The sequence below is a fragment of the Syngnathoides biaculeatus genome, chromosome 21 (genome assembly GCF_019802595.1).
Source record: "Syngnathoides biaculeatus isolate LvHL_M chromosome 21, ASM1980259v1, whole genome shotgun sequence".
Taxonomy (NCBI): domain Eukaryota; kingdom Metazoa; phylum Chordata; class Actinopteri; order Syngnathiformes; family Syngnathidae; genus Syngnathoides; species Syngnathoides biaculeatus.
The window spans coordinates 4134272-4159899 of record NC_084660.1 but is presented as its reverse complement, the minus strand read 5'-3'; the positions used below and the strand labels follow the sequence as shown (position 1 = coordinate 4159899).

The 25628-nt window shown below is 47.4% G+C and overlaps 5 protein-coding genes across 15 annotated transcripts in view; 2 read left to right on the top strand and 3 right to left on the bottom strand.

Moving 5' to 3' along the window:
- rbpjb (recombination signal binding protein for immunoglobulin kappa J region b) overlaps nt 1-8194 on the bottom strand; it is a 29823-nt gene extending 21629 nt beyond the window's left edge. For all 3 annotated transcript variants that reach the window (XM_061808137.1, XM_061808133.1, XM_061808136.1), the window contains exon 1: nt 8061-8194. In XM_061808137.1, coding sequence (XP_061664121.1) covers nt 8061-8176 — 116 coding nt within the window. In that variant the 5' untranslated portion in view covers nt 8177-8194. The remainder of the gene's footprint in view (nt 1-8060) is intronic.
- Nucleotides 8195-8229: 35 nt separating this feature from the next.
- On the bottom strand, nt 8230-9659 carry smim20 (small integral membrane protein 20). The gene is made up of 3 exons (XM_061808143.1): nt 9473-9659; nt 9153-9209; nt 8230-8695 (listed from the first exon to the last, which is right to left on the bottom strand). The coding sequence occupies exons 1-3, from the start codon at nt 9579-9581 to the stop codon at nt 8661-8663; spliced, it is 201 nt and encodes a 66-aa protein (XP_061664127.1). The 5' UTR covers nt 9582-9659; the 3' UTR covers nt 8230-8660.
- Nucleotides 9660-9695: 36 nt separating this feature from the next.
- si:dkey-19b23.7 (uncharacterized) lies at nt 9696-12545 on the top strand. 4 transcript variants are annotated; one of them, XM_061808117.1, is made up of 9 exons: nt 9705-9888; nt 10006-10145; nt 10532-10603; nt 10683-10754; nt 10855-10991; nt 11079-11142; nt 11513-11678; nt 11759-11956; nt 12083-12545. In XM_061808117.1, the coding sequence occupies exons 2-9, from the start codon at nt 10134-10136 to the stop codon at nt 12217-12219; spliced, it is 858 nt and encodes a 285-aa protein (XP_061664101.1). In that variant the 5' UTR covers nt 9705-9888; nt 10006-10133; the 3' UTR covers nt 12220-12545. The 4 variants fall into 4 exon arrangements, with proteins under 4 accessions (XP_061664100.1, XP_061664102.1, XP_061664101.1 ...); XM_061808116.1 differs by lacking the exon at nt 10006-10145 and having other exon boundaries at nt 9696-9888; XM_061808118.1 differs by lacking the exon at nt 10006-10145 and having other exon boundaries at nt 9697-9888; nt 12113-12545.
- A 150-nt stretch (nt 12546-12695) lies between these two features.
- si:dkey-19b23.8 (uncharacterized) lies at nt 12696-17720 on the bottom strand. 6 transcript variants are annotated; one of them, XM_061808124.1, is made up of 4 exons: nt 15880-16018; nt 15660-15801; nt 13205-13912; nt 12696-13074 (listed from the first exon to the last, which is right to left on the bottom strand). In XM_061808124.1, the coding sequence occupies exons 3-4, from the start codon at nt 13779-13781 to the stop codon at nt 12989-12991; spliced, it is 663 nt and encodes a 220-aa protein (XP_061664108.1). In that variant the 5' UTR covers nt 13782-13912; nt 15660-15801; nt 15880-16018; the 3' UTR covers nt 12696-12988. The 6 variants fall into 6 exon arrangements, with proteins under 6 accessions (XP_061664108.1, XP_061664110.1, XP_061664109.1 ...); XM_061808126.1 differs by having other exon boundaries at nt 15739-15801; XM_061808125.1 differs by having other exon boundaries at nt 15660-15824; nt 15880-16015.
- A 149-nt stretch (nt 17721-17869) lies between these two features.
- Nucleotides 17870-24708, top strand: tnfsf12 (TNF superfamily member 12). Its single transcript, XM_061808122.1, has 6 exons — nt 17870-19484; nt 20671-20752; nt 22257-22313; nt 22405-22428; nt 22537-22664; nt 22761-24708. Exons 1-6 carry the CDS (start codon nt 19317-19319, stop codon nt 23034-23036), a joined length of 735 nt encoding a protein of 244 aa, XP_061664106.1. The 5' UTR covers nt 17870-19316; the 3' UTR covers nt 23037-24708.
- The last annotated feature ends 920 nt before the right edge of the window (nt 24709-25628 follow it).

Here is a 25628-nt window from a genome sequence, read left to right as displayed (position 1 = left end):
CACAGACGTAGTCTTTCTCCCTTGCGTGAAATGAAAAAAATATTAGTGGTTTACGGAGTCATTTGTGAAACTCTTCTTCGTGTCTGCATTATGCTGCCCCCGGGTGGCGAAGGCTCGCACACCAAAAGGAGGAGCACAATGGTCATGGAACAAAAAGTGGCAAAAAAAAAAAAAAAAAAATCTTACTTGCATTATATTTAGCGGTCATTATAGTATGTTTTTATAAAATGTTACAAAAAATGCGGGTGGGCTGGAATGGATTAATGGCATTTTCGTTCATTTTAATTGACCAAAATGATAAGAGATGAGGTGGTAAGGTGGTGCAACTGATTAGAGCTTTGGCCTCACAGTTCTGAGGACCGGGGTTCAAATCCCGCCCCGCCTGTGTGGAGTTTGCATGTTCTCTCAGGTGCCTGAGTGGCTTTTCTGCGGGTGGGCACTCCTGTTTCCTCCCGCATCCCAAAAACTTGCATTAATTTGAGACTCTAAATTGCCCCGTCGGTGTGATTGTGAGTGCGACTGTTGTCTGTCTCCATGTCCCCTGCGATCGGCTGGCGACCAGGTTCAGAGTTGACCCCGCCTCCTGCCCAATGACAGCTGGGATAAAATTGAATATGAATATGAAATTTGCTGGATGAGCTTGTCATGAAATTTGTCAAAGTGGTGCACACAGACACACACACAAAAGCATTAATATTTATGGAATGCATTATTTCAAGAAAAATCCTGGCCATTCCCCCCAAAGAAGTGGGATCCAAATGGATTTCCAAAGAAGACTTTTCTGTAGGGAAGGAGCGGTGCCGACTGTTCTTCCGCACATGAGCAAGCGGATAAAAGGACCGGTGAAGAAGTGGGGCGGTGGGCATGCAACAAGTGGAGTGGGGGGTGGGGGGGGGCTTTAGAAATGCAGGTGCCTTAATTGTCTCCCCCGATAAAGCCTCGGCGAGTGGGCAAACCTGTGAATGAGCGTGCGGCTAAAAGGAGCCATGAATGGAGGCACGTGAATGAATGGATGAGCGAGTGAGTGAATTCATGAGGACATTGGACGCACGTGTGGGGGTCCGAGACCTCACCCGGACAAAAAAAAAAAAAAAAACGGTGGCCCATGTGGAGGGTGGATCAGTTGCTGGATGGAGTGAGTACCACCAAGGTTGCCCTTGAGAAAGGACTGGTCGCTCCGAGACACAGACCGGCCGGTCACTCTGTGAACCGGTCGGCAACCACTTCAAAGAAACAAGTTGACCGCAAACCTATTGAGAACCAAGTTAAAACCAAAATCACAAACCAAGTGAAGAACCAAATTAAACATCGGTCAAGAACAGAGTTGAAGACCAGTCAGGAACCATTTCGAAAAACCAAGCCAAAAGCCATCCAAGAACTAAGGCAAGAGCCAAATTAAAGATCAGGTTAAGAACTGAGTCAGACTCCCTTTTAAGAACCAAGCCAAAAATCAGTCAAGAACCACTTAAAGGTTCTTGATTGGTTTTGAATTGGTTGTTAACATGTTTAGGTCGACGTTGACTATTGTTTGATTTGGTTCTCAACTTTTTGGATGGTTTTGGCTTGGTTCTTTCATTGGCTGTTGTCTGTTTTCTTACTTGGTCCCGGACAGGACTTTGACATTCTTTGAAGTATTTATCTTTGTTGTCAGATATTTTAACTCGTTTCTTGTTTTTTTTTTTTTTTTGTTTTTTTTTAAATGGCTCCTGACTCAGTTCTACACATTTTTTTTGGGGGGGACCAGTTTCTTAAGTGGATTTTAACCTGGTTCTTAACTAGTTTTCAATGTAGTACTTCACATTATTCTTTCTTGTTTTAACTTGGTCCAGAGTTGAAACGTGACTGGTCGTTGACATGGTTTTTGACCCAGTTATTGAAGAAACTCAAGGGTGGTAAAGAAATAGGTCAACGTGGGGCAAATGAAGGACGCCTCTTCTTTTTCTTAGCAAAGGTGAGCAAGAGAGGGACTCCACTGGATGGGGATCTTGGGGGTGCGTGATGAGGTTTGTTTTGGGGAACAGGGATGGGGGGGCCGTTGCAGACAATAAAGTGACATGGCACACGCGATTCATTCCGCCTCAGAAGAGAGACCCTGCCTCACCATCTGCTCAGGGTCAGGGGCGTTTGCCGGGGTCGGCGTCACATCACCCGCCCCGAATACAAAACGCCAGTCTCCCCACCCCACCCCACCCTTCAAGCCTCGCATGGCAGACACCCGGTCAGGACCGCGCGCATTTCCATAAAACAATCGCCAGCCAACCTGCTCATGGGTGGGGGTGGGGGTGGGGGAAATGGTACGTCCCCCCCCCCACCCCCACCCCCACCCCCACCCCCCTACCAAGACAATGGGCTGTCAGATGAAAAGGACCCCGGTGAACTTGATATACATTACAAAAGATGCACACCCGCGCTTGAATTTGAGCTTGGCGTTTTTTGTTTGTTTTTTTTCCTATTTGAAACAACCCAGATTGATGCTCAAGCAAAAACAGAGAAAATATTACAACCAATTTTTTTAATTATGAAAACATTTGGAAAAAAAAATCTAAATGTTTCATAAATTTCAAAACATTCTAAAGTACAAATGATCATATTTAAAGTATTTTGTAAATAAACTATTATCAGAATTAATAATGACTAAGGCAAGCAAAAACATTTAAACCTCAAAATATTTGAAAGATAATTAAAGAATTAATATATTTGTTCAGTAGGGGAACTGCTCATTAAAAAAAATTGTAATGCATAAAATATTGATACTGTAATGGGCTAAAAGCCTCCCACAGATTTAAAAAAAAATAATAATACAGTAAACAATTGCTGTGACACAAAAAAACAATTATTTGCACAATTGTCAATGGATTGAAAAAAAAAAAATCTAAATCAAATACACCAAATACACCATTTTATGGTAATTAACGAACGGCCTTGTTCGAAGTAAACCGAGCGGCCGTTTGCTTCCTCCGATCGATGGAAAAGTGTCTGGCGACCATTTTTTCGCGTGACTGCGTTGCCTGCCTGACCAGAAGGACCCTAATGCTCTGGGTACTTAACGTTTAGGGTGGGATTAGCTCTAAAACAAGAGAAGATCAGACGGCTGGGCGAACTATATCACTACTCGTGTGTTTTTCTTGTGCGTGACTGCCAAGCTGACGTGCGAAGGAGTTCTCAAGCCTCCCTCTGTATGACCCCCCCCCCCCCCCCAAGACAAATCCCTTAATCTGCTCTCGGACACGTCTGGAGGGCAAAACAAACAAATGGGATCCCCCTCGCCTCACCCAAAAAAAAAAGCCACCACCCATCTCTGAACATGACGTCACTTCGAGGAGCGAGAGGGTGGCATTGACCCTCTCGAGGTTGAACGGTAGGATCGGATAAAACGCTCACACCCTCGTATAGACCTGGGCAGGCCGATGTCTCGAAATAATGCACAGCAGAGAGACGGTGAGAATTTAAGGTGGAGGCGGGACTGCACAGGGATCCCGACTGCCCTTAAACAGGAGAGTTTTAGTCCCATTTGACTTCAGACAGAGAGACAGTATGTAAAGTTCTGGCTTCAACCGTATTAGCGGACGGGTCAGCGCTCTGTCCGGCTAGCTTCAATCACGCCATCTTCCCCGAGTTCTTTCATTTCCGCTCGGCGGCGGGCTGACGCGCCGGTTGGGAGCCCCAAAAAACGTGACGTCGCCGCTGTTATTTTGCAGAGTTGGGGTGAGCTCATCGGAGGAATAACCACAAAAGTGCGCGAGCATCGTCGACCTCTCTGGTAGCACATCTGTGAAACGCAGCTAAGGCCGCTCGCTCTTTCCAGCAGTGACTACATTTGCTAAGTCCAAATAACGGACAGGGACACATACGGCTAGTGCGGGACAAAATTTGACAATTTTTTTCTCCCCCTTCCGATACATACCAGTAGAAGTTCTATTAAGATCATCCCCAATGATTATCCTGTGGTGTGGGGGCACGGCGAGAGTCATTTCGCCTCCCTGACTGTTGTGCTAATCTGCCTACTCCGGGCCATTCCAGGGCAGGAGGGCAGGAGGGCAGGAGACAGGAGGTGATAAGTTGCAGACAGAGAGGCAGACGGATTGATAGACGAGGAAGAGGGAAGAAGCATGGAAGCGGTGGAAAGGGGATAAGGCGAAGGAAGCGTGCAGTAAAGTCACAAGCAGAGGCCGATTTCTTTTTGGCAGGTGTTGAGGCGTCTCAGCAGCGTTGGCCGCTGGAAAAAGCGAGCGGCGCGACTGGACCGGGATCGGGACGAGGGCCGGGAAACGGTTCACCGAGGAAAAGGAGGAAGGATAACAGAGCGGAAATCAGAAGACGCAGACAATGCGGGAGAGCGGCAGCAGAACAAAATGCGACAGCAAAAGGAGAAGAAATAAGCAGAAGAAGAAGCACAAAGGCAAAATGAAGCTGAAGCAGCCGTGGAAGTCCCCAAACTGACAATTTTCCAAAATGAAGAAGTGGGGGGGGGGGTAGCGAGAGAGTCATGAACGGGAGTTCCCCCCCCCCCCCCCAAAAAAAATAATAATAATGGGGACAGAAAATTTGAGGCCAGATGCATGGAAGCAGTAAAGAGCGTCAGGTCTTCACAAGCCACAAGTACACGTTTGGCTTTCCTTCTCGAGCCCACTCGCCAAAACAAGCGTCCTCCGTCCCAACTGATTCCGAAATCAAAATGGCCCAATCTTATTTGGGGGTGGGGGGGTTCCTGCCTGAAACACACATGATTTGTCCTCCAAATGGAATGGATGAGCCACATTCGGAAAGTTCCAATGAGAAACTGATCCAGTAATGCTGGATGAAGAATCTGCGCTGGGTTTCTTTGGGAGACACTTTACTCAACCCCCCCACCCCAAAAAAAAAAAACAGAGACGTCTGGTTTAGCATTTGAACTCTTCAATTCACTTCCTCTGTTTGTTTTATTGGCACAGCACCCCTCACATGTAACACTTTTGGAAATCTAAATAATTGACTGCAAATGGCAAGTCGCGGCTCGCAGACCGCAGTCGGAGAACGACCGCACCAGCGGACCAAACGCGTGACATCGGGAACGCGCGCGCCGACAGACACTTCAAGTCAAAGAAGAACCGAAAACAATTCAAGCGTCCGTCCGCTCCAAGACTGGAAAAAGGAGGTCCGTGATTTTCCTCTGCAGCGAATAAAAAAAAAAAAAAAAACTTGGAGGAAATAAGAACTCCTTTCCAGCACTTTAAACTTGGGGCTAATTGCTTAAACACTTCCTGCACGGTTCCAAACGCGGCCACAGGCCCGCGTGCGACAGGATCCTGGCAACCTCGACGCCGCGGTCGACAATTTCCTGCTCACCTCATTTGGAGCTTGCTCAACCGCAGCCAAACCTTTTAAGCCACGCAGCCCCCCCCCCCATCCGAAAACCAGATGAAAACACTGACAAACGCGAGATGAATGAACGTCGGACGACCTGGGCGAGCCGCTTCCAGCTGGACAATGGCGTCCCGCGAAGGTTGACGCTAATTACAAACCCAACTGATGTGAAAACACGGGCGAAAATTACAAGATGGTGTCTGGAGACGAAAACAACCCAAATCAGGCCACCCCCCAAAAAAAAAGCAGCATGTGTCCTCCCAGTTGACAATGAGGACATTTATCCTTTTATTTTTGGCGCGCGTCGGTGGCTTTGGTCGCGAAAAGTCCGTCCCGCTGATGTGCGCTGCTTCCATGAGCAACATGGCTGCAAATAGACTGGACCGTTCGGCAGCTATATTTAGCCACGTTGCCAGCCCAACCCATTTCCAAAAAGCGACGTGCAACTCATCGACTTTAAGGGGTTGATTGGTTGAAGATTTTTCTGATGAAAGTCAAGCGGAAGTCGGTCGCAATCGCAACAGTCCAACTGCTCGTCCCTTCAACAACCATCTTATTTACGAATTTTTATGCACCTGCACGACACAATTTCTGGCAACTTCAACTCCACCACATTTCATGAAGAAAACTCACAGACTGACTATTGAGCCCTTAATGAAATTAACTAAATACAGACACACCCCAATTTAGTTTTTGAGATTATGAGCCAACTTTTGGCATATTTTCCATCTTGAATCAGCTGAAAAAAAAAATAAAAAAAAAAAAAGCTACCAGCACCAGATGGCGCCAGTGATCTTCACGAAAAGCAGCAATTTGCCAGACAATGCAAAAAATTGTTCTAGAGATTTGCTGTCACTCCTGGTAAAAGTTCACCGCCGCGTTGCATCACAGTTGCGCACGCTACAAGACGGGTATTTGAACAGAAACGGGGCAGCAACAACTAGACAGACAGTACAACAGGCATATTATTAGAAATCGGGTGGAAACCTCTCATCAGGAAACTCAAAAACAACAACAAAAACAAAGAAAACGACGTTTGTTGGTAAACTAACATTACACGGCCAAAGAAAGCGAGCCATTTTCAAACCTACGTTGGTCAACAATTTGTGAAAATAACATACCCACGTAGGGACTGACCAATATCCATTTGTGAAAAAATGCGACCTTGACCAAATTCTTGCATCGGAGGTTTTGACTTGACGGCAGCGATATATTCTTTATCCTATGCAGAAAATAACTAATATTGCTAGCAGAGCGACCGGCGAGACGTCAACCGACGCAAAGCGCTGCAAAGCCTGGCGAAGCCATGAAGGCAAACGAGCGTGCGTCTGTACACTGCGCGTAGGTGACGCGTCGCTTGAAGAATGCGTTTCCCTTCCTCTGGCCGCTCGCTTCAATTTCCCCCTCGGCTCGCGGGAGCCGTCGCTTGAGGAATCTGGAAAACACCAGCGGGGGAATGAGAGGAATTTTCAGGCCAGGCTCTGGAGTTTTCTCTCATTTCGGCGCTAGGCCCAACAATAACACGCTCGCATAAACAATGGGGCTGTTTGTCGAGGAGGAGGAGGAGAGCGAGCGGCCCTTCTCCTTCGCCTGGCGGCGGGCCCGAGAGTCCCAAAGTACAGGCTACATGGAAAGATGGAAGTGCACGAAGGAACATAAACACATGCTTGAGCTCTTTCTTCATCTCTCTCAGATCCATCTTTCCTCTGAGGGATGCTGCTCAATGTCAGGAAACCGCAAAAAGCAGAAAGTGGGGGGAGGGACGGGGCACTTTTGGAATTTCTCTGCTTTTAGTCACACTCGGAATACGAAGGAACGTCCTTTTAGCTCGCGTGAAGTCTTCTGGTAACCATTTTTCAGAACTCGCATAACTCAACTGGTCGTTTTTAATCCCAAAATCACAAAAGCATAATGCAATCACTTCATTATTAATAATAATCTCTCACCACACCAGAGTGAAGACACCCCGCCAAAAAAAAAAAAAAAATCAAACAGGAGAAGAGCTCTCCCAAGCGGACAAAAGAGGGCAAACATCCCTCCCTCATTATTTGTTCAACCACTCGACAAGATGCACGCGGGCGCCCTCTCGTGGTAAAGAATACCAGAGTCAACTTCAGTTATACAAACATGTACTGTGATTATTTAATATATTTAAAAACTGTTTGCTGTGAACCTATTTAGGTACACTTTTTATTCCATTTATGGTGAAATATAATTTACAACTACATTATTATCAAATACAAAATCTCCTAAATTAGGTGTCGTAACTGATGGCTTGAAATTTAATAGATGATACGACTATCTGACAAAATAATTTTACTTAAGATACAATTTGGATTTAGTAGAAATATTTTCAAACAACCACTACATGTGTGGATTTTTCTTGATTCAAAAGCAGTTTTAAATCCATGATATAGATTATAGTCTAATAGGAAAAAAACTAAAAAGTAAGAAACTTTTTTTTTTTTTTTTTAATTATATTTGAAAAAAAACTGTGGCAAATATTTTTTGGTGTACCCTGAAAAAAACAGCTTGGTTTGCATTTTCCTTTGTGAAAGCAGCACTTCAAAAATTCACACTTGTCAATGAGTGTGCGGATCTTGGGATCCGACGCACGCAGCATACATAAACATAAACAATCCCCCCCCCCAAGCCCCCAACATCGCTGATCAAAAGATAAAGCGCGCATACGACAAAAATGGTGCAGCTCTGCTTACCTTTTGGCTTTGACGTGACTCGTGTTTCTGACGTGCAGGGAAGGCCTGGAAAAGCTTGAAAATGGATGTGGATCTTCGCCAGGCCGAGCTTCAGAGTCACGGCCGCAGGAACTCATTGTGGGGGCGGGACCATGTCAATTTACCCCACAGAAATAGGCAGATAAGAAAGGATTTTCTAGGTTGTTTAATTTCATACTTGATGGATGCACAGGCACGCCATTGACCAAACTATTTGCATACAAATAAATGGTTTTGTTCAGACAGCGGCTCTTGATCTTCACCCGGGTAAGATGGCAAGTCATCCTTATGGAGGGTTGCATTCAGACCTCTGGACAATTTAGAGTCTTCAATGAACCTTACATTTAGAATGTGGGAGGAACCCAACAAAAAACACAAACAAGCAAGTCCCAACTCCACACGGGAGACAAACCCTGAACCTCATTTCTGCGAGGCAGAAGCGCTAAACCCATTTTTCCACAGTCACCAGTTAAAAAGTCACTTGAGCATAGGATATCCTCTTTGACCGCGACAAAAAAAAAATACAATGTAAAATCCATGGCTCACTCACACCGAGCACTCTCCGGCTCTGTCCATCGGGAATCACTTCTTGAACGGATCAGACCAGATCTTCACACCTTCGGGAGTGGGGGACAAAAAAAAAAAAAAAAAACAAACAAGATTATTGCAATGGATAATTATTTTGCCATGGTTTCAAGTTCCACAACAAGACAGTGACAATTAGCAGCTTTCTGTCATTAATTGTTTGAACAAAGTTTGCTTGCACCGTGAATATTGACAATCACAATATTAATATTGCTAACACAATCAATACAAGACATACGGTTTACAATCCTTCCGTCCGATCATTCTCTCTGCCTAATGAGTTCCATTCTGACAAAAGTTGTGCCTTGCAGCCCTCTTGTTGAATCTACAGGCAATTCCAAACATTTTGCCCCTTTTCACTAACACGTTTTTTTTTTGTTTTGTTTTTTGTTTTGTAATACACTAGTGGCAGAACTCGGTCCCTACGACTGTGAATGAGTACAAATTGACTTCATTAATAACACAAATGGTGTCATACTGTGAACTTACCGACGGGCTGCACGTCAGCCTGCTCGATTCCGGCCCGGTTCATCTTTTGGACTTTTCCTGAATTGTGGGGGAGGAGGAAAGGACATAGTTAATTCAATCATGACCACTTTTTGATTGCCACCTGCCCTGTCAGAGAATTAGCATGTAGCTAACGGTAACCAACAACACTGAGAAAAAGTATAAGAAGAAAACAGTTCTGGCCCAAAATCATTCACAACAGCCATTTTTTTAAACTTCAGAAATGTCTCGAAGTGTCTTCGCCGAACGTGGCAGCGATAAAACTCGAAGGCAAAAAAAGATGATCATTGTCAGTCACTTACTGTACTCGTTTTTGTGGGCCAGCGGGTAGAAGAAAATGGGGTAAAACGCAGCGGCAACAGCCGTGACAAATCCTCCAAATATGAAAGCAATTTTCCTGTTTTTGGACATCACGCTCGCGTTTGGCCCCGGGAGAAGTTCACCTCCAAATGTGTTTGAGGAAATGCTTCCGGGTTCAAAGGTGAGCGAGCGGTATTTACCCCTTCGGAGTTTCCGTAGTCGGTCACATGACGTATCCCAATCATAATACGGAAGTTGGAGTTTGTTTTGCCCTGGTGACCGGTCCAATCAACGTCGTTCTAAAAATGCGATTTTTACCCATCATATTCCAGATTATTCCGCACTCGAATGTAGCGACGCATGCAAACGAGCAAATTCGGACAGTCAAATGGACGTCGGCTGGGTGTACAATATCCAGGTAATAGTTTAGCTGTCTTTTGTTCTTTCTTCCGCTCAACCTCAATACAAATGTGTCATTTACCTGCCCGTCGAGAGCTGAAATGTGAGTAATTTGGCTGTGCGTGGATTTTAACAGTCATAAGTACGGGGATAATATTCTACTTCCAATGCAAGGAGGTTCCCCTCGTGGCCTCTAGGGGCGCTACTAACTTATAGGCAACACCGGAAGCTGCAAACATCCTCAACCTGCTGTGCAAAAAAGGAATGATGAGCAGCGTAAGTCATACGAGTGTTTTTTTGTTATCACTGCAAAAAAATATACATTTCTAGTTGTGAAGCACGTATTACTTCACTTTTAAGTAAATAGTCTCATCGAGGACCTTGGCATATTTGTCCTCCTATAGAAAAACAAAGGCGGGTTCCGGTTAAGACGCAGTCTCAAACTGCCATTAACGTTATCGCGCGTGCATACTTCGTCTGCCATCATGAAATATTTTCAAGATTTTTTTCTTTTGCATCCTTTGGAAAGCAAAAATATTGTTAAACGCTCGTATACTTTTAATTTTGTATCTGTTACTATAAATGACATCTCGTCCTTCATCTGTGATTATTGTTAGCATGAAATTGTAACTTGAAATGGCACGTTCAATTTCTGTGTACAGAAACGTGAAAGGGAGCAGCAGAGGAAGCTGCAGCAGTTTTTAGCCGACCTGGCCTTGCTGGGTTCTTTACAGGTGCGGTCACTTCGACACGAGGGACGCTGTTCGCAGATGAAACGCAAACGAAAAAACAGTTTCTCTGGTTTCCTTCTAGGGTTTTAAGTACTTCCAGCCTTGGTTGAGAGGAAAAGAGGAGCTGCTGCTGACCGTTGTCAATGAAGATGTGGTCAGACTTGTTTCCCATTCTACAAGAAGTGCATGTTGGATGCCGCGAGGAGACCAAAAACGGCAGGATGTCCTTTTAATAAACCCGACTTACTCGTCAGGGCTGGCGTTCCCCGGGCTTCGCCGTGTCCAGAGCCTCCGCCAGCAGCGGGCCCAGCAGCGACAGTTCTTCGTCCAGCAGCAGCTCCCCCAGCCTGGCCAGCCGGACCGGCTCCCCGACGCCCGAGCCCGCCGCCAGGCGAGTGCGTGCGATCTCACCTGCCCCGCCCGCAGGAAGCCCAATTTGGATCTTGCGTGACCCGGGTACATCTTGTTTTGCCCTCAGGGAGCCCAGCAGCGAGGAACATCTGCTGCCGGCCTCCCCCAGCGAGCGAGAGATGGCTGTGCCTGTAAGAGATTTTTCCCCCCCTCCCCACACCCAGTTATAGGCTTCCCCCCTCCGGTTTGTCCTCCTAAACAAACATGACAACTGCACGTACAAAAATAAAAAAAAAAAACATTTTACAACTGCACAAAAGATGGCCATGAATGTAGTGATTATTCTATTTAGAAAATGAAACAGAATAAATCATCTTTTTAGCAAAGCGCGATACCAGTATCTCCACTTGTGGGTCCCAAACCACCGGTTGACGATCTGTCTTCTGCCATCTAGTGGAAGAAAATTGTCTTTTTTCACCTCACTAACATCAGATATGAGCAAATATTCATTTTGAAAATCGTCCCTCCCCCCACAAAAAAAAAAAAAAAAAAAATCTCCAGGAGGTGAACTGCACCCTGTTTTTAGTGGCCGGCTACATGAAGTACGGCCGTCCTCACGCTTGGATTCGCTCCAACCACGAGCGCCTGGCCAGCGTCAGAGGCGCGGACTCCGTGGTCAGGGACAGGCCCGTAAAGCTCAAGTCCATCACAGACTGGCAAACTGGAGGTATGGAAACCGGATTGGGGTTGAAGTCCCCCCCCCCCCACAGACGATCCCTTGCTCATGGGCGTTGTGTTGACATGCAGGTATTCGGGTGTGGGACGTGGTCAGCGAGCTGGTGAGTCTGTGCACGGTGCCCTTGCCCTCCAACCCGTTCGCCCTGGACATGCGCTACATCCAAAGGCTTCCCGTGCCCGAGCGCTTCCTCGCCAGCGGAGCGCTGCTCAACTTCCTGGAGACGTACGCCGTCTGCGGCAACCGCGACGAGTTGCACTACGACAAAGGTACCACAGACAGACGCGTTCCAAAATTTCCAGAGAAATTCTACACACAGCATCCCATCTGTCAATTAGACAAATGTAATGAAAGAAAAATAATACAAGTGCTAAAATTCACATCATTTTTTTAAGTAAGTCTGGACCGGGTTGCTCCCCCCGCAGTGCTGGAGGAGGTGAAGCCTCTGAGGCGTCTCCATGTCCAAACCCTCCTGGAGCTGCAGCGGCTGAAAAAGACGCCCGTCGACCAGGACCCGCCTGCTGAGGGCTGAACGGAACACGTCCCGCCGTCGAAAAACATCACCAATGACAATTTCACAAAAAGCTTTCTTGGACCCGTGAACCCGACCCATGTTGTACCGAGATTGCGAAAGAGCAGAAAACCTTAAAAAAAAAATATATATATATACTGGTTTTTTTTCTTGCTTTAAGAAGAGAAGCCACTCCTTCTTTAGGTGTGTTTGGTGCAAAAAATGTGATTTTCATAATTATATTTTATGGCCATGTCATCCAGCCCGATTTCTAAGCATCAAAAGTATTTACAAGATGGTTTAAGACTCCAGGAAACTTGTCACATGACAGTCAAAAGTACCAGACACTTCATAGAAACATTTTTTTTGCCACCGGCGTCAAACCTTCACACACACACACACACACACGTCATGGGCCAAGTGCAACATTTCAAGCTGGACTTGCGGAAAAGGACTCGCTCGTCATCGGATATTTGCCTGAGACCGTGTGACAACGCTTGGAGAAAAAGGCATATAAAAACATTTTAATATACCAGAAAATACATATTTCACTTTAAAAAAACTGTAAAAGGACACTTGATTTAAAAAATAAAACTTGAAGCAGGCACTTGACTGTGGTCTTTGTAAAGATAACATTAAAAATGGATGGATGAGAAAAAAAATCTTGTGGAATCTTCAAAATCTGAAAATTATGCAGGTGGGGGGCGTGACAGCATCGCCCAGCGTCCACGAGTGTTCGGAATATTAAAGCTGCGAAAATGCCACCAATCCGTACCGTGCGGGAAGCCCCTCAGCTCCAGCTGTCGGAGGCGGACCCTCGTCTGGTGATGGCTCGAAGGGGGCTTCGGGACACGGACCCCCTCTTCCGCCAGTGAACTGGGTGAGACAAGACGCAGGCGCTGAATCAGTGGCGAGCCAGTCGCCGACGCGTCACCCACGCCTTTTCAAGCCACACTCACAGATACGACGGTGGAATATGACGCAAAGCACAGCACAGACCGCTTACCTTTCCCCAGGCCGGCAGGAAGCGTGGCGCTCTTGGCGGCAGGGGAGCCGGCGGACTCCTCGGCGCTCGGCGACGGCGCGGCACTCCCGTCCCGCTGCCAGTCGCTCAGCGCGCGCTGGAAGGAGCGCGCCAGGCAGCCGGTCATGTCCAGCGCCCGCTCGGCCCGGTCGCACCAGAACACGCGGCACTGCAGCTGCTGCCCGTGGTGCTTGCAGATGTACAGGAAGACGTTGGGGCGGTCGTCGTCGGCGGCGCAGTACGCGATGTCCCGCAAGTAGGTCTTGGCGAGCTGCCGGCCCGTGCTCAGCTCCTTGACCTCCACGTAGCGGGGCCGCACCACCAAGGCGTGCTCTTTGCTCAGCTTCTTGCCGCCGGCCACGCCCGCCATCAGCCGGCCGATGGCGTCCCGCGCCTGCTCCCGGTCCAGGGAGAAGATCTTCTCGGTGCCCAGGTAGTGGACCTTGAAGAGCGGGTCGCCGTGGGACAGCGACTCGGTTCGGTCGCGGCGGAATCGGCGGCGCAGCGCGGCGGGAGAGTTCTTGAGAGTCTGCATGAGGTGGAACGCGCCGAGGGACATGGCGCCCGATCGGAGGTGTCACCGCGGCCGGTCGGCGTCCGACGCTCGCCCCTTCTACAGACGGCGCAGCGGTCGCATTTGCCCGGAAGGAGTCGAGGACATTGGACTTCGATGGGGCCCAAACGGAAGGCCTGCAAATACACAACGGTCAGGTCCATTCAAATGCCAAAAAGACATCCTGCTGCAAAGAGAAAAAAAAAAAAAATCTACAAAACCTTTGCAGTAACCGACAGATGCCACAAGGTGGCCACACTTGCTCTGACTCATTGGAGCGCCACTCCTCACTTCCACACAGTTCCTTGACATCAAGAGAATATCGAAACAGTATTTTTGCCCTTTTTGCGCGCAGGTCAAAGCCGTAAAAGTAATACTTTGGGGGCATCTCGGTGCCAGCGGGACTACTTTGAAGTGAATTGGAGTTTCTTTGACAAAAGTAGTGCTTTGCCATCCTCTGTAAGCAATTTTTTTTTTTTAGAGTTGTTAATTCCTCACCAATTTTGCTATGAAGGTAGCTGTATTGACTGACGTGACACGATGAGGCTGCAACCTCAAGTCTTTATGTAACATGGCGTGATCATCATCATCATCATCATCTCCATTGTGCAGCTTCACTTTGTCGCCCGCCATTTTATCAACATCCCTCCTCAGACGCGAGCGCATGCGGGTCGCCACATCTCTGAGCATTGTTCGGCGAGACCCGTGCAGGAAACGGCTTTGCGTCCCCCGACCCCCAACCCCTGAAATATTTGTCGTTTCCAAACAATAGTTCGCTCCTGCGAGCGCGTCGCGTCAGTCGACCCCGACACTTTTTGACATAACACGACTGGCATCTTGCAAAACGGGAACCAACATCCTGCAGTCATGAATATTAAAATTACACAACCATTGTGCAAGTTCCTCTAATTCACAGGTGTCAAACTCAAGGCCCCGGGGGCCTGATCGGACCCGCCACATGATTTCATGTGGCCCGTGAAGGCAAATCATATGTATCAGCTTTCATGATTTTTGTTCATATCTGTACCAAAACCTCAAATTGTCACATCATAAATGGCAGCGTAGAGATATTAAAAGCTTACAAGTAACCCATTACTCTCAATTTCTGATTCCAAAACGAGTTCATAAATTTCATATGTAAATTTGATGAGGATCGAACATTTTTAATGGTCATAACAGCCCTTTGACGGGAACCGTAAGTGAAACGTGGCCCGTGACAAAAATGAGTTTTTGTTTTTTTTTTTTAAAACAATAAATCATCTGTCTCTGTTCAGTGATTTATGCCAGCGACGTGTAATGACCGGCAGAATAAAGACTTGTTCCGATGGGGCCTTGCCTCAAATAGTGGAAATATTAAAGTATCCGACACCCCCCACAACCCCCAAATGTTTCAAACTGCCAATAAACACTACAAGATGGCAACAGTACATTTTGTCAAAATAAAACTCCTCAAAGTGCCACTAAGATGATGGCAAAGCACCGCTTTTGTCCAAATTCCCCAATCATGCAGAACGGCAAATTTGTGAGGTTCTCTACTGACGGTGTGAAGTAATATAATAACCATTTCAACGCCATTTGGAATATGATGCAAGAGAATAGCATCTTAATTCTTCAAGTCAACGGGCCCAGGTGCGTCCATTTGTGAGCGCACTGAAACGAGAGCAACATTACTGAGGTGCGCTGACCTCCACGACGGCTTCTCAAAACTCACGTGGATCAAGCATATTCAAGAAAACACAGGACTGTTGGAAAGTAAAACGGAGGATCAAAGTGTGCTCACAAACTCGACGCCGGCAAGAGATTGCACGGAGCCACAGTTAGCATTTCACGGAATAGACGCCTTTGGATTAAAAAAAAAAAAAAAAAATAGAATATCGTGTTCACCTTCACAAGAGCCACAGTAATAAAGTTCACAGATTTACGATGAAGGACGAAGAGATCCCAAAAGGAGGTTCGCTCCCACCTGGCCGCAGTGCAAGTCTCACGCAAACGAAGTCCGTGAACGTCACGTCACGTCAAACCTGGTCTGCACTCAGAAATAAAAACGCGCTAAAGAGAGGGGAAATATTAGGTCCACGCCACACACACACAAAAAAAAAAAAACCTGTTCCGGCGATTCTAGTTCCATCCACGCTCGGGCATTCGATGCTAATGCTATGCTAGCTCCGTGACACTCGTGTGCTCCGCTCCTTCCGCTCCCGAGCGTTTTTAAACGACGGGGGCGCGCGCTCGTCAAGCGGGCACGCGCACCTGCGTCAGAGAGGGCGAGGGGAGGGGCCGCCATCAATGACGCACGACGCCATGTGGAAATAAAAACAATGAACGAGACAAAAAAAAAAAAGGGCCTGGTGGGCTCTTTGCGGCTCATTCGAAAGAAAGACGCGCCTCCCTCCCTTCCTCCTTCTCACCTTTTCACTAAATTGTCCACAGTGTGACAAAAAGTGTTGTTTGTGTCCGTGCGCTGTAATGAACTGCCGACCCATTTCGAGTCAGCTGGGATCTGCTGAACTTTGACCCTAGAATGAAAGCCAAGCGCAGGCCCGAGCTGGGCTCCACGTCTATTTTTAGAGCCACGAAAATCCACTCGTTTCTCTCGTGGCCCTCGCCGGCCACGCCTGCGCGTGCGTGGTGCCGAAACAGTAGCGGCCCTGTTCCCTGCTGGGACCGACCCAAAAGAAGTCGCGCCCCCGCCGCGGTGCACACTGGAGCCATTCTGCGCAGTCCACGCGACGTCATGGAAGCGCCTCGTGGGGGTGTCTGGTGCGGTCTTCACACGCGAACCTCCCCAAAAAGTCGGGGTGGACGTCCAGCCGAGTGGACCCGATGCCCCAACGTCAACGTCCATTTTGTTAGCACGTCTGTGGTGTTTTGTATTGTGCATTAGCGGGAGGCCGTAAAAGTTGAGCCAAACATATGTGCGTTCATCTGAGATGACACGCAGTGGCGACCCCGAAAGGGACAAGCCGAAAGAAACTCTCTCTCTCTCTCTCTTTCAAAGTTGCTTTAAATGACTGCAAAGCGTTGGCCTCACAGTTCTGAGGTCCCGGGTTCAATCCCGGACCCGCCTGTGTGGAGTTTGCACGCCCTCGTCGTGCCTGCGTGAGTTTTCTCCGGGCACTCCGCTTTCGACCCACATCATGCAAACGTCTTTCTTCTTCTTCTAAGGGTAAAACATGCAACATGAATTGGACACTCCAAATTGCGCCTAGGTGAGATTATGAGTGCGACCGCTGTGTGTCTTCATGTGATTGGCTGGCGACCAGTTGAGGGCGCACCCCTCCTCCTGCCCGAGGACACCTGGGATGGGCTCCTTCTGAGGATGAGCAGCTAAGAAAATGAATGGATGGATGGATAATGATTGAAACCAATGCCAAAAATGTTGAACAGATTTCACTTTTTCATGATTATTTCTCCAATGCTCATAGGATCATAAAGATGTATTTCTCTCCAAAACAAAAATTGGAATATTACGAGACTAACGTTGTAACTACCCCAACCCCAAAACGGACGCATTTCGTCACGCTCAAAAGCAATTAAGTGAATTTCAAAAATACTCCATCCGCTTGATCTTTATTTGTTCTGTTTTCAGAGACCCTTTACGCCCCCCCCCCCCCCGGTCGACGAGTCACGTGACTCGCGGCTGACGCCGAAAAACGCGGCTAAAATGTCCAAATAAGGTCGCGCGCGGCAGTGCACGTCGAACGACAACACGACAGCTTGCCTCCACCCTTTTTTATTTTTTTAAGTGATCTTAAAGCCACAGCGACTGCTTGGAAAAAAAAAAAGAGAGAGAGAGAGATTGAGCTCACTTCCGTTGTTCCCGACTCTGAGGGACGAATCAGAAGACGCCCACGGTCTCGTTCTGAACTCCTGTTTCCCTTTTGTGACCTCATCAGTGAATCCCACTGGAATGCGCCTGACGAAGGTCTGCGCGCGTCATCGCCGACATCTGCGAGATTTAGAAAGAACGAAAAAGAAGACACGAGTCATTAGTCAGCCTTCGAGAGACGCGGATGCTATTAATAGCGCGCGGGCGGCGGCTGCAGGACTGCGGAATTGAAAATTCCTCATTTCCTCCCCACCCACCCTCTGACACAATGCGACCAGTGAGAAAAGCAGAGAAAAAAAAGCGGAGGGGGGAATGAAAAGGAGAGAAAAACAACGACGAAAGAAAGGGGCCAGAAAACGAGAGGGAGCGAAAACAAATTAACTCGTGGATGGAGTGGTGAAAAAGTTGCACTGTGGGTATGTGGCAGGGCAGGATTCCATTTAGGGAAAAAAGTAGATAGTGCCCTCTAGTGGCTGAAATATAAAAAGAAAATACCACGTCATTTCCATCCATCCATTTTCTTAGTCGCTTATGCTCACGAGGGTCGCGGGAGCGCTGGAGCCAATCCCAGCTGTCATCGGCCAGGAGGCGGGGTTGCACCCTGAACTGGTCGCCTGCCAATCGCGGCGCACATGGAAACCTAAAACATCCAAATGTTACTCTTGATATGACAGACGGGCAAATATTGAAATGCACAAGTTACACGAGCATTTGTTTTTAGTACGGTCTTGATACGACGTTAAAAAAAAATGTCGTTTTTCCCAACAGTACGGTTAGAAAATGGTAGGATTTTATTTTGATTTGACAAGGAGGAAGTTGCGATATAAGACGGAAGTCCCAATACTAAAAATATTTAATTAGAATTTTGCAAGAATAAAATTCTACACGAAATAGTGTTGTGTTAATATCATGGTTATGATTCGATTTTTTTTAATTTAAATATATTTAATAGCAATGTCAGCAAAAAAAAAATACTTTGACAAGAATAAATTGGTGTTATTATAAAAGTAAAAAATCCCAGATTAACGTTTGAATATTCCAAGAAATTTGTTGAACTCAAGAATCAAGTCGTAATAGAAGGAGAAAACATATTTTGGGGTGGGGGTTAACATCACGACACTAAAAAGGTGTACTTTTCTAAGAATAACGTAAAGTATTGTGAGAAAAAAACACATTTCACCCCAAGTTAGCAGGGATACCCTTGTGAGAATAAGCGCCTTGAATAATGAATTACGAGGGAAAAAAAATGTCTCCAGTTGTGAGAAAAGTGCAAAGTCAGGCAAGGCAAAAGAGGAAGGGGATCGTTCGCTTAAACTCTGGCGCCCTCGTGTGGCCGCTCAGGGAACCGAGCGCCGTTCCACACGGGAGTCAAGTTGATTTGATTAAAAAAAGAAAAGACAGAAAGAAAAAAGAAAAAGTGCAGCACAGAGAGACACAGGAGGGGAGGACGAGGTTCTCGGCGTCAGATCTCAACTCGGGAGCCCCCCCGGTCGGTGCTCATGCGCCTGGAGTCTGCATAACGACGAGAAGGGGGAGCCCCCCAGCGACACGAGCCCAAAAGGGGGAAGGGAAGCGAGACGCCGGGCCACGCTTGTTCATTAAGCAGCCATGGCCGAGGGCCAGGGGGGGCTCGAGTGCAGCGTGTTATGATCGACGGCGGCGGGGGCTGCGGCGGCGGCGGCGGCGGCGGCTGCGGCGGCGACTGAGTCAGCATGCATCGGATCGCCCCGCGGCGGCGACAGCTCCGGACGCTGTGGGCTTCGCTGGCGCTGCTGGCTCTGTCCGTGGCCGCCTGCAGCGCCCTCTTCACGGCGTGGACCTGGCGCCAGACGCGGGACCTGTCCCAGTCCTTCCACATTCTCCAGGAGCGCCTCGAGCAGGTCGGGGCCGCAACAACAATCACAACAAACAACTAACTAGGAGCAAAGTTGCTGGCGGTGGTGATGTTGTTTTTGTTTTTTTTTTTTGTTTGTTTTTGGAGGGTTGGGGGGGGTTTAAAGTGGTTATGCCACTTAACTCGTGCATGTGGTTACGGGAATCATCGTGGGGGTTGTGTGGTGGGTTTTTTAAATACATATTTCCCACTTTCGAACCCACGCTTTTATTGTCTTTTGTTAAAAAAAATCACAGTTTACCGGAAAGCCGCAAATTATTCGTTTTTTTTCACTCCTAAATCCAAATTTGACTTTACATGTAAGTATCTGTGGCAAATGCCTTCCTACCCTTTCCACATGATTCACAAAGTGATTGCGAAAATGATGCATGGCCAGTTTTTTTTTTTTTTGTTTTGTTTTAACTCCCCAAAAGAATTTGCAGGTGCATATCTGCGACAAATGCAAACTTATTTTTTTCCTTAATATGTCTTCCCAAGTCTGGAACGGATTCAGTGTCTGTTTCATTTTTCCATTCAAAAATGTACATTTGACATTTGTGACAAATGTGAACAACCTTTCCAGAGTTCACTTTACTAACCATACCACGACCCTGGCTGATATTTATTTCTGCATTTAAAAAAAAAAATGATATTTAGGCATCTGTGATAAATGGAAGCAAATATGCTTTTCCAAATTTTCAAAGGATGCAGTCACGATGCCATGGCATTGTCTGTTTTGTTTTTGTTTTGTTGGACTACAGAAGAATTGCCATTTAAGACGTTTGAGAAATATGGAAAAAAAATCAGTGAGGAACTGTCTTTAAGGGTTAAGACAGCAGAAGAAGAAAAAGAGAACATTTCTTGCAATCGGAGGGATTGCTATGATGTGTGGCCATGCACAAAGCCGTGCAGATTTGGTGCGCTCGCTCGGGACACGTGGAGCGCCGACGCTTGCAACACGAGCCGCGAGGAGAGCGACGCGAGCTGTCCGTTCGCCTCCAGTGGGGGGCCTCCCCCCTCACCCCCGCCCCCGCCCGTGCCGAGCGTTTCAAACTCTGCTGGCTTCGCAAATCTGCTTTCTTTCCCAGAAAGACGCGGCGAGCGAGGCCAAGCGCTAAAAAAGTGCAAGTGGAGGGGGAGGTGGGGGTGTGCACACTTATTCATCTTGTGTGTGTGTGTGTGTTTGTACACAGGTCAACACGCAGAGGAAGGCCATTGTGCAGCTCATTCTGGAGAAGCGAGAGCTCCTCGTCGGCCAGAGAGTGAAGCGAGACGGTACGCGCGCACTCACGCACGCCGTTTTGGGCCGTACGCCACTCGGGCCGCAGCTAAAAGTCGACACAGGAAGCAGTAGGCAGCTGGACGGCTGTGGCAGAAATTACAGGTCTGACCGGAGCGGCCTCGCGGCCCAGAAAACCAGCTGGCTCGGGACGAGGCCTTGTTGCACGCTTCGGGGCGTCAAATTGATTTTTTTTGGGGGGGGCGCCACTCCCACACGCAGCTATGATTTGATGACCTGTCAATCATTGGCGGCAATTATAACAGCCTCGATGATGACGTCCGAACCCTTCACGCTACACGTGGTGGGCAAACTACAGTGCGGGGTGCTCTTGTGGCCGCTAGCTTAATGCTCACACTTATCAGAAAACACCATTGGCAGGCTAAGAGTTAGCGTCGATAATCGGCCAGTCAGAACCCTTTCAACAATGAATACCTGGAAAGAAAAAAAAAAAAGAGCAGTGCAACACGTAGACAAAACAGTAGAACAAGACTAGTGTCGATTGAAAGTACAGTAAAGCCTCAGTTCTTGGACGTCCCCGTTTTTGAACGAAAATTTCGAGATTTTTTTGCTTCTGTTTTCGAACGAAAATCGGTGCTCGAACGGCCCAGACAGAACCCGGAAATTATATATTGTGCGGGGCCAGACCAGCTGACCCACGACGCGCTTTGTTGTGAATTCCCACAGCGACCCAAAAACCCGGAAATAACATTAGGCGCGGGGCGCAAGCAGCTAACCCACCCGCAACGTGTTTTGTTATTGTCAATTCAAACACCCCCCCCCCCAAAAAAGAAAAATGGATATGACATAACACGTGTAAAAAAAGCAAAAAAAAAAATTTATATTAAGTATTTAAAGTATAAATGTATTCCAACAATGCAGTTTATTATCAGGAAAAGGTAAAAAAAAAAAAAACGCTTTAAAAAGCCACATTTTAAGGCTTGAAACGCATTATTTCTTTTTCCATTCATTGTAATGGGAAACATTGATTTGGTTTTTGAACAAATCACTTTTTCCGGAACGGATTGAGGTCGAGAACCGAGGCATCGCTTTGAATGATATCCCGGACGTCTGCGCTTTATTCTAATGAAGTACAGGAGGCAAATCGGTACTGTGCTTCCTTTTCTTTGCGTATCTTTCGCCAGCAGCTTTAGTGAGCTTATTGCACGGCGACGCCGGCAGCTTGCAGGCCCTCCGGATTCGCTTTTCCAGCACTTTGTGTCCCTTATTCCGTTTACATTGGACGCTTCTTTTGGATTCCCTGCGAACGGGCGGCCAGCGCGCTCCGATGATGAAAAGAACAGTTTGGGGGGAAATATATGAAAAGCACGTGACGGGAAAGCCTTCGGCCATCTGCTAAGTGTGTTAAGAGGGCGACGAGATGGCGGCAAATGAGCGCGGCGTTAAGAGACGGATTCGCATGCGGAACCGCAGGATTGTTTTCTTTGTCACACTCGCGTTCTGTCTGTCCCGAAAAAAAAAAAACAAACAAAAAAACAGGGGGGACGCTACGCGGGAAGCACGGAAACGGCAAGAAAGCGGCGTCGCATTTCGAAAGTAAGTGGCCCGGCAGATGCCTCGTCTGCGCAAATCATCCGAAAAAAAAAAAAAAAAAGCTTTAATTGACTTTGCTTTTCTCTTTCCACAGTCACTAAAGTCTCCTCCCAGCAAGGTAAAGGAGGGGCGGGGTGGGGGGGGAGGTCGAAGTCAGGGTCGGGGTCGCGGGCGGGTACGCCGCGGGTTACTCGTCGGTCCGACATTGTCCTTGCGGTGGTCGCAGTGGGAGAAGGAGGCGTGATCAAGGGCTGGGAGGAGCGCGTGCTGAACATGAGCAAAGCGGTGAGCTACAACAAGGAGGAAGGCACCTTCATCGTGGAGAAGCCGGGCGTCTACTTCCTCTTTTGTCAGGTAAACGCCCCCCTCCCGAAAAAGGTTCCCTCCAACGGAGCGTGCGAATCCAGTCCAAGTGGCGGTTTTGAAGCCGCCGCGCTGTGGTCCGCGCAGGTCCTGTTCAACGAGCAGGAGTCCCAGTACGTCAAGCTGGACGTGGTGACGGGCGGCCAGAGGCCTCAGAAGCTGCAGTGCATGGAGGGCTACGGGACCACCCCGTCGGCCGGGCCGCACCCGTCGCACTTCCTGAAGCCGTGCCAGGTGTCGGGCCTCCTGCGCCTGGACAAGGGCACCGAGCTGCACACCGTCACGGGCCCGTCCTTCCGGCTGCACACGGTGGGGAACCCGTCGGCCTCGCCTCACGTCTTCAGCATCTTCAAAGTCAACTGAGGCGGGGGCGGGGGGCGGGGGCCGCCCTCCCCGCCGAGACTGAAGCGGACTTTTGCCGGCGACGCCGACGGGAACCGGAGGCCGGAACGTGCGTTTGGACACTTGACAGAGTACAAACTGGGAACACGTTTGACATCGTACAGATGTCATATTACTATTTTTTTTTTTTTTTTTTTTTACTATTTTTCTAACAACAAATTGGACAGTTTAATCTTTTTTTTTTTTTTTCGGGGAAGGGGGGGGGTCATCACTTCTCTTTTTGTTGCTATTTTTTTGCCTGTCAACTGCTCTCAATCAACCCCCAAGTGATTGTTTTGCTCGTCAAGTGAAACAAAAGGGAAAAGAACATCAAGGCAATGTTTGACGTTTTAAAAACTTCCTTTGGGCCACTAAAAATACAAATATGAAATACACTGTGTTCCAAAACATTAAGCAGATGTACTTCTGGTATTTCTACTCGAGAAACTCAATAGGGTTGAGGTCAGGGGTTCACTTTTTTCCCCCCAAAGCATCTCAAGATTGTTTTTAACTACCACACAAATTAGGCGTCAACTTAAATCTTACATGCATAAAAAAAGAGTTATGAATGAACAAATGTTTGGATTTGGTGTTTTTTTTTTTTTTTTGGGGGGGGGGGGGGAGAAATAAAGGCGCAATTTAAGGAGAATTGTCTTATTTTTACCCCAAAAATGTGATGAGATTGTCAGATTTATTTGGAGAAACAACAAAATTGTGTTCCATCAAAAAGTCACAATTGATAAAAGTATTTTTCAAGGGATTTTTTTTTTTTTTGGGGGGGGGGTGTCACAAATTTCTGAAAATGTTTTTGAGACATGTACCTAAACGCCATGTGCATAATCATTTGGAACACAGTGTGAATGTGAACCCCCTTCACGACCTCCCCGAAAAGCAACATTCCAATCGTGTTTTTCCGTGGCGAGTACGTTAATGGCGAACGATCGACTAGCGCGCTCGCGGCCGACCTCGTTTCTCTTGCGCAACCCAAACAAGCGTGTTATTTCCAGCCGTGGTTTTCCTTTGTTTATAAGTAGTTTTTGTGGCCTCTGCCCAGGGCACTTGGGATCCGTGCCGCGCGGCTCAAACCTTCCCAACATCTTGCAAAAAAAAAAAAAAAAAAAGGAACATGTCACCATTTTTATCCTCTTTTCATTTCCTCGCCGTCCTCCTCGAGACATTTTCAACTAACCCCGCACCCCCCGCCAGCACTCGCACTAAAGCTGCCATCGTCCATTTTCACTTCCTCAATGTGAAGTTGGAACGTCTGCATTGCCCAACGCGTGTGCAAGCGCACGCCCGCTTCCTTGCTCTTATTCCTATTTTGATAAATGTCAAAGTTGATGCGCCGATTACTTGGGAGGGGACGGAGGGAGGGGGGTGGTGCAAAAAAGCCTGGATGCTTTGCGTTAAGGGGAACGCTAAATAAAAAGTTGAATGCAGGAAACTGGTCATTTTTGGGAACTTGCAACAACTTTGGGTTCCGTTCCCACTCGGTGACACGGAGTTGATATGGGTGTCCAGCCCTGGTGTAGTCCGCCTTTGGTGACCCGAACCAGCATAGGCCGTGTTCAATATGGATGGATGGATGGAATGAAAAACTATTTCATAAAAAAAAAAATAAAGCTGTAGCATCACAGGATGTGGAAAATTTGAAGCACTGTCCATGCTTTTTGGATGCACTGCAAGCAATAAGGGGCCTAGCATTGAGCCTTGTGGTACTCTGGCGGAGAGAACAATTATTAGACATGAACGTAGATACCCTTCCCACGTTCACCAACGTGCTCGGCGAATGCGACATTTGACGCGGACAGACACTTTGACAAAAAAAAAAAAAAAAAAGTATGCGGAGAGAGTGCGTCTCTTTTCATTCCGTTTTATTACAAACAAACAAAAAAATAAGGAGATGCATCGTTTTTGTAAATACTTTCATTGCAGGCCAACATTTGATAGGGATAGTGACAAAGGATTAAAAAAAAAAAAAAGGATAAAGCAAAGTGCTTTTTTTTTGGGGGGGGGGGGGTTGTAGGTGGCAACATTTTAGTTGGGAATTTTTTTTTAATGAAATGAAAACTGATATTTTTCCCCACATTCACTTTGTGCATCATATGTTCTCATAAGGCGTTTTCCTTGCGGTCTTTTTTTCTCCCACGATGTTGCATACCAAAGGCAATTAGTTATCAGACCTATACATTGTGTGGCTGCTGTTTACAATCTAAACCAACAACGTACCCGCGTGCTTGCGCATGTCACCTGCACGTTCCAAATCTAAAATGGAAGCATGAAAAAGCCACTTCTGAAGTTTACCGTCCTTTGATCCTCGTTATGACGTTTAAAAAAAAAAAAAAGAACAACTGAAAAGTGTGTGGGCGGGGGCAGGAATGTTGGCTAATACTGATTTGTTCGCAAACCGTCAGACACATTCGTTAGAGCTTCGTGGTAAGAAGAGAATTATCCGACTGTACACCGTATTGTTGCTTGACGCATGACACCAGAGATTTGCATGCAGCTCTGAGCTGGGGGGGGGGGGGGGGGACGATGGTGGGTGGGTTTGCGGGTGGGGGGGTATCTTGGTTT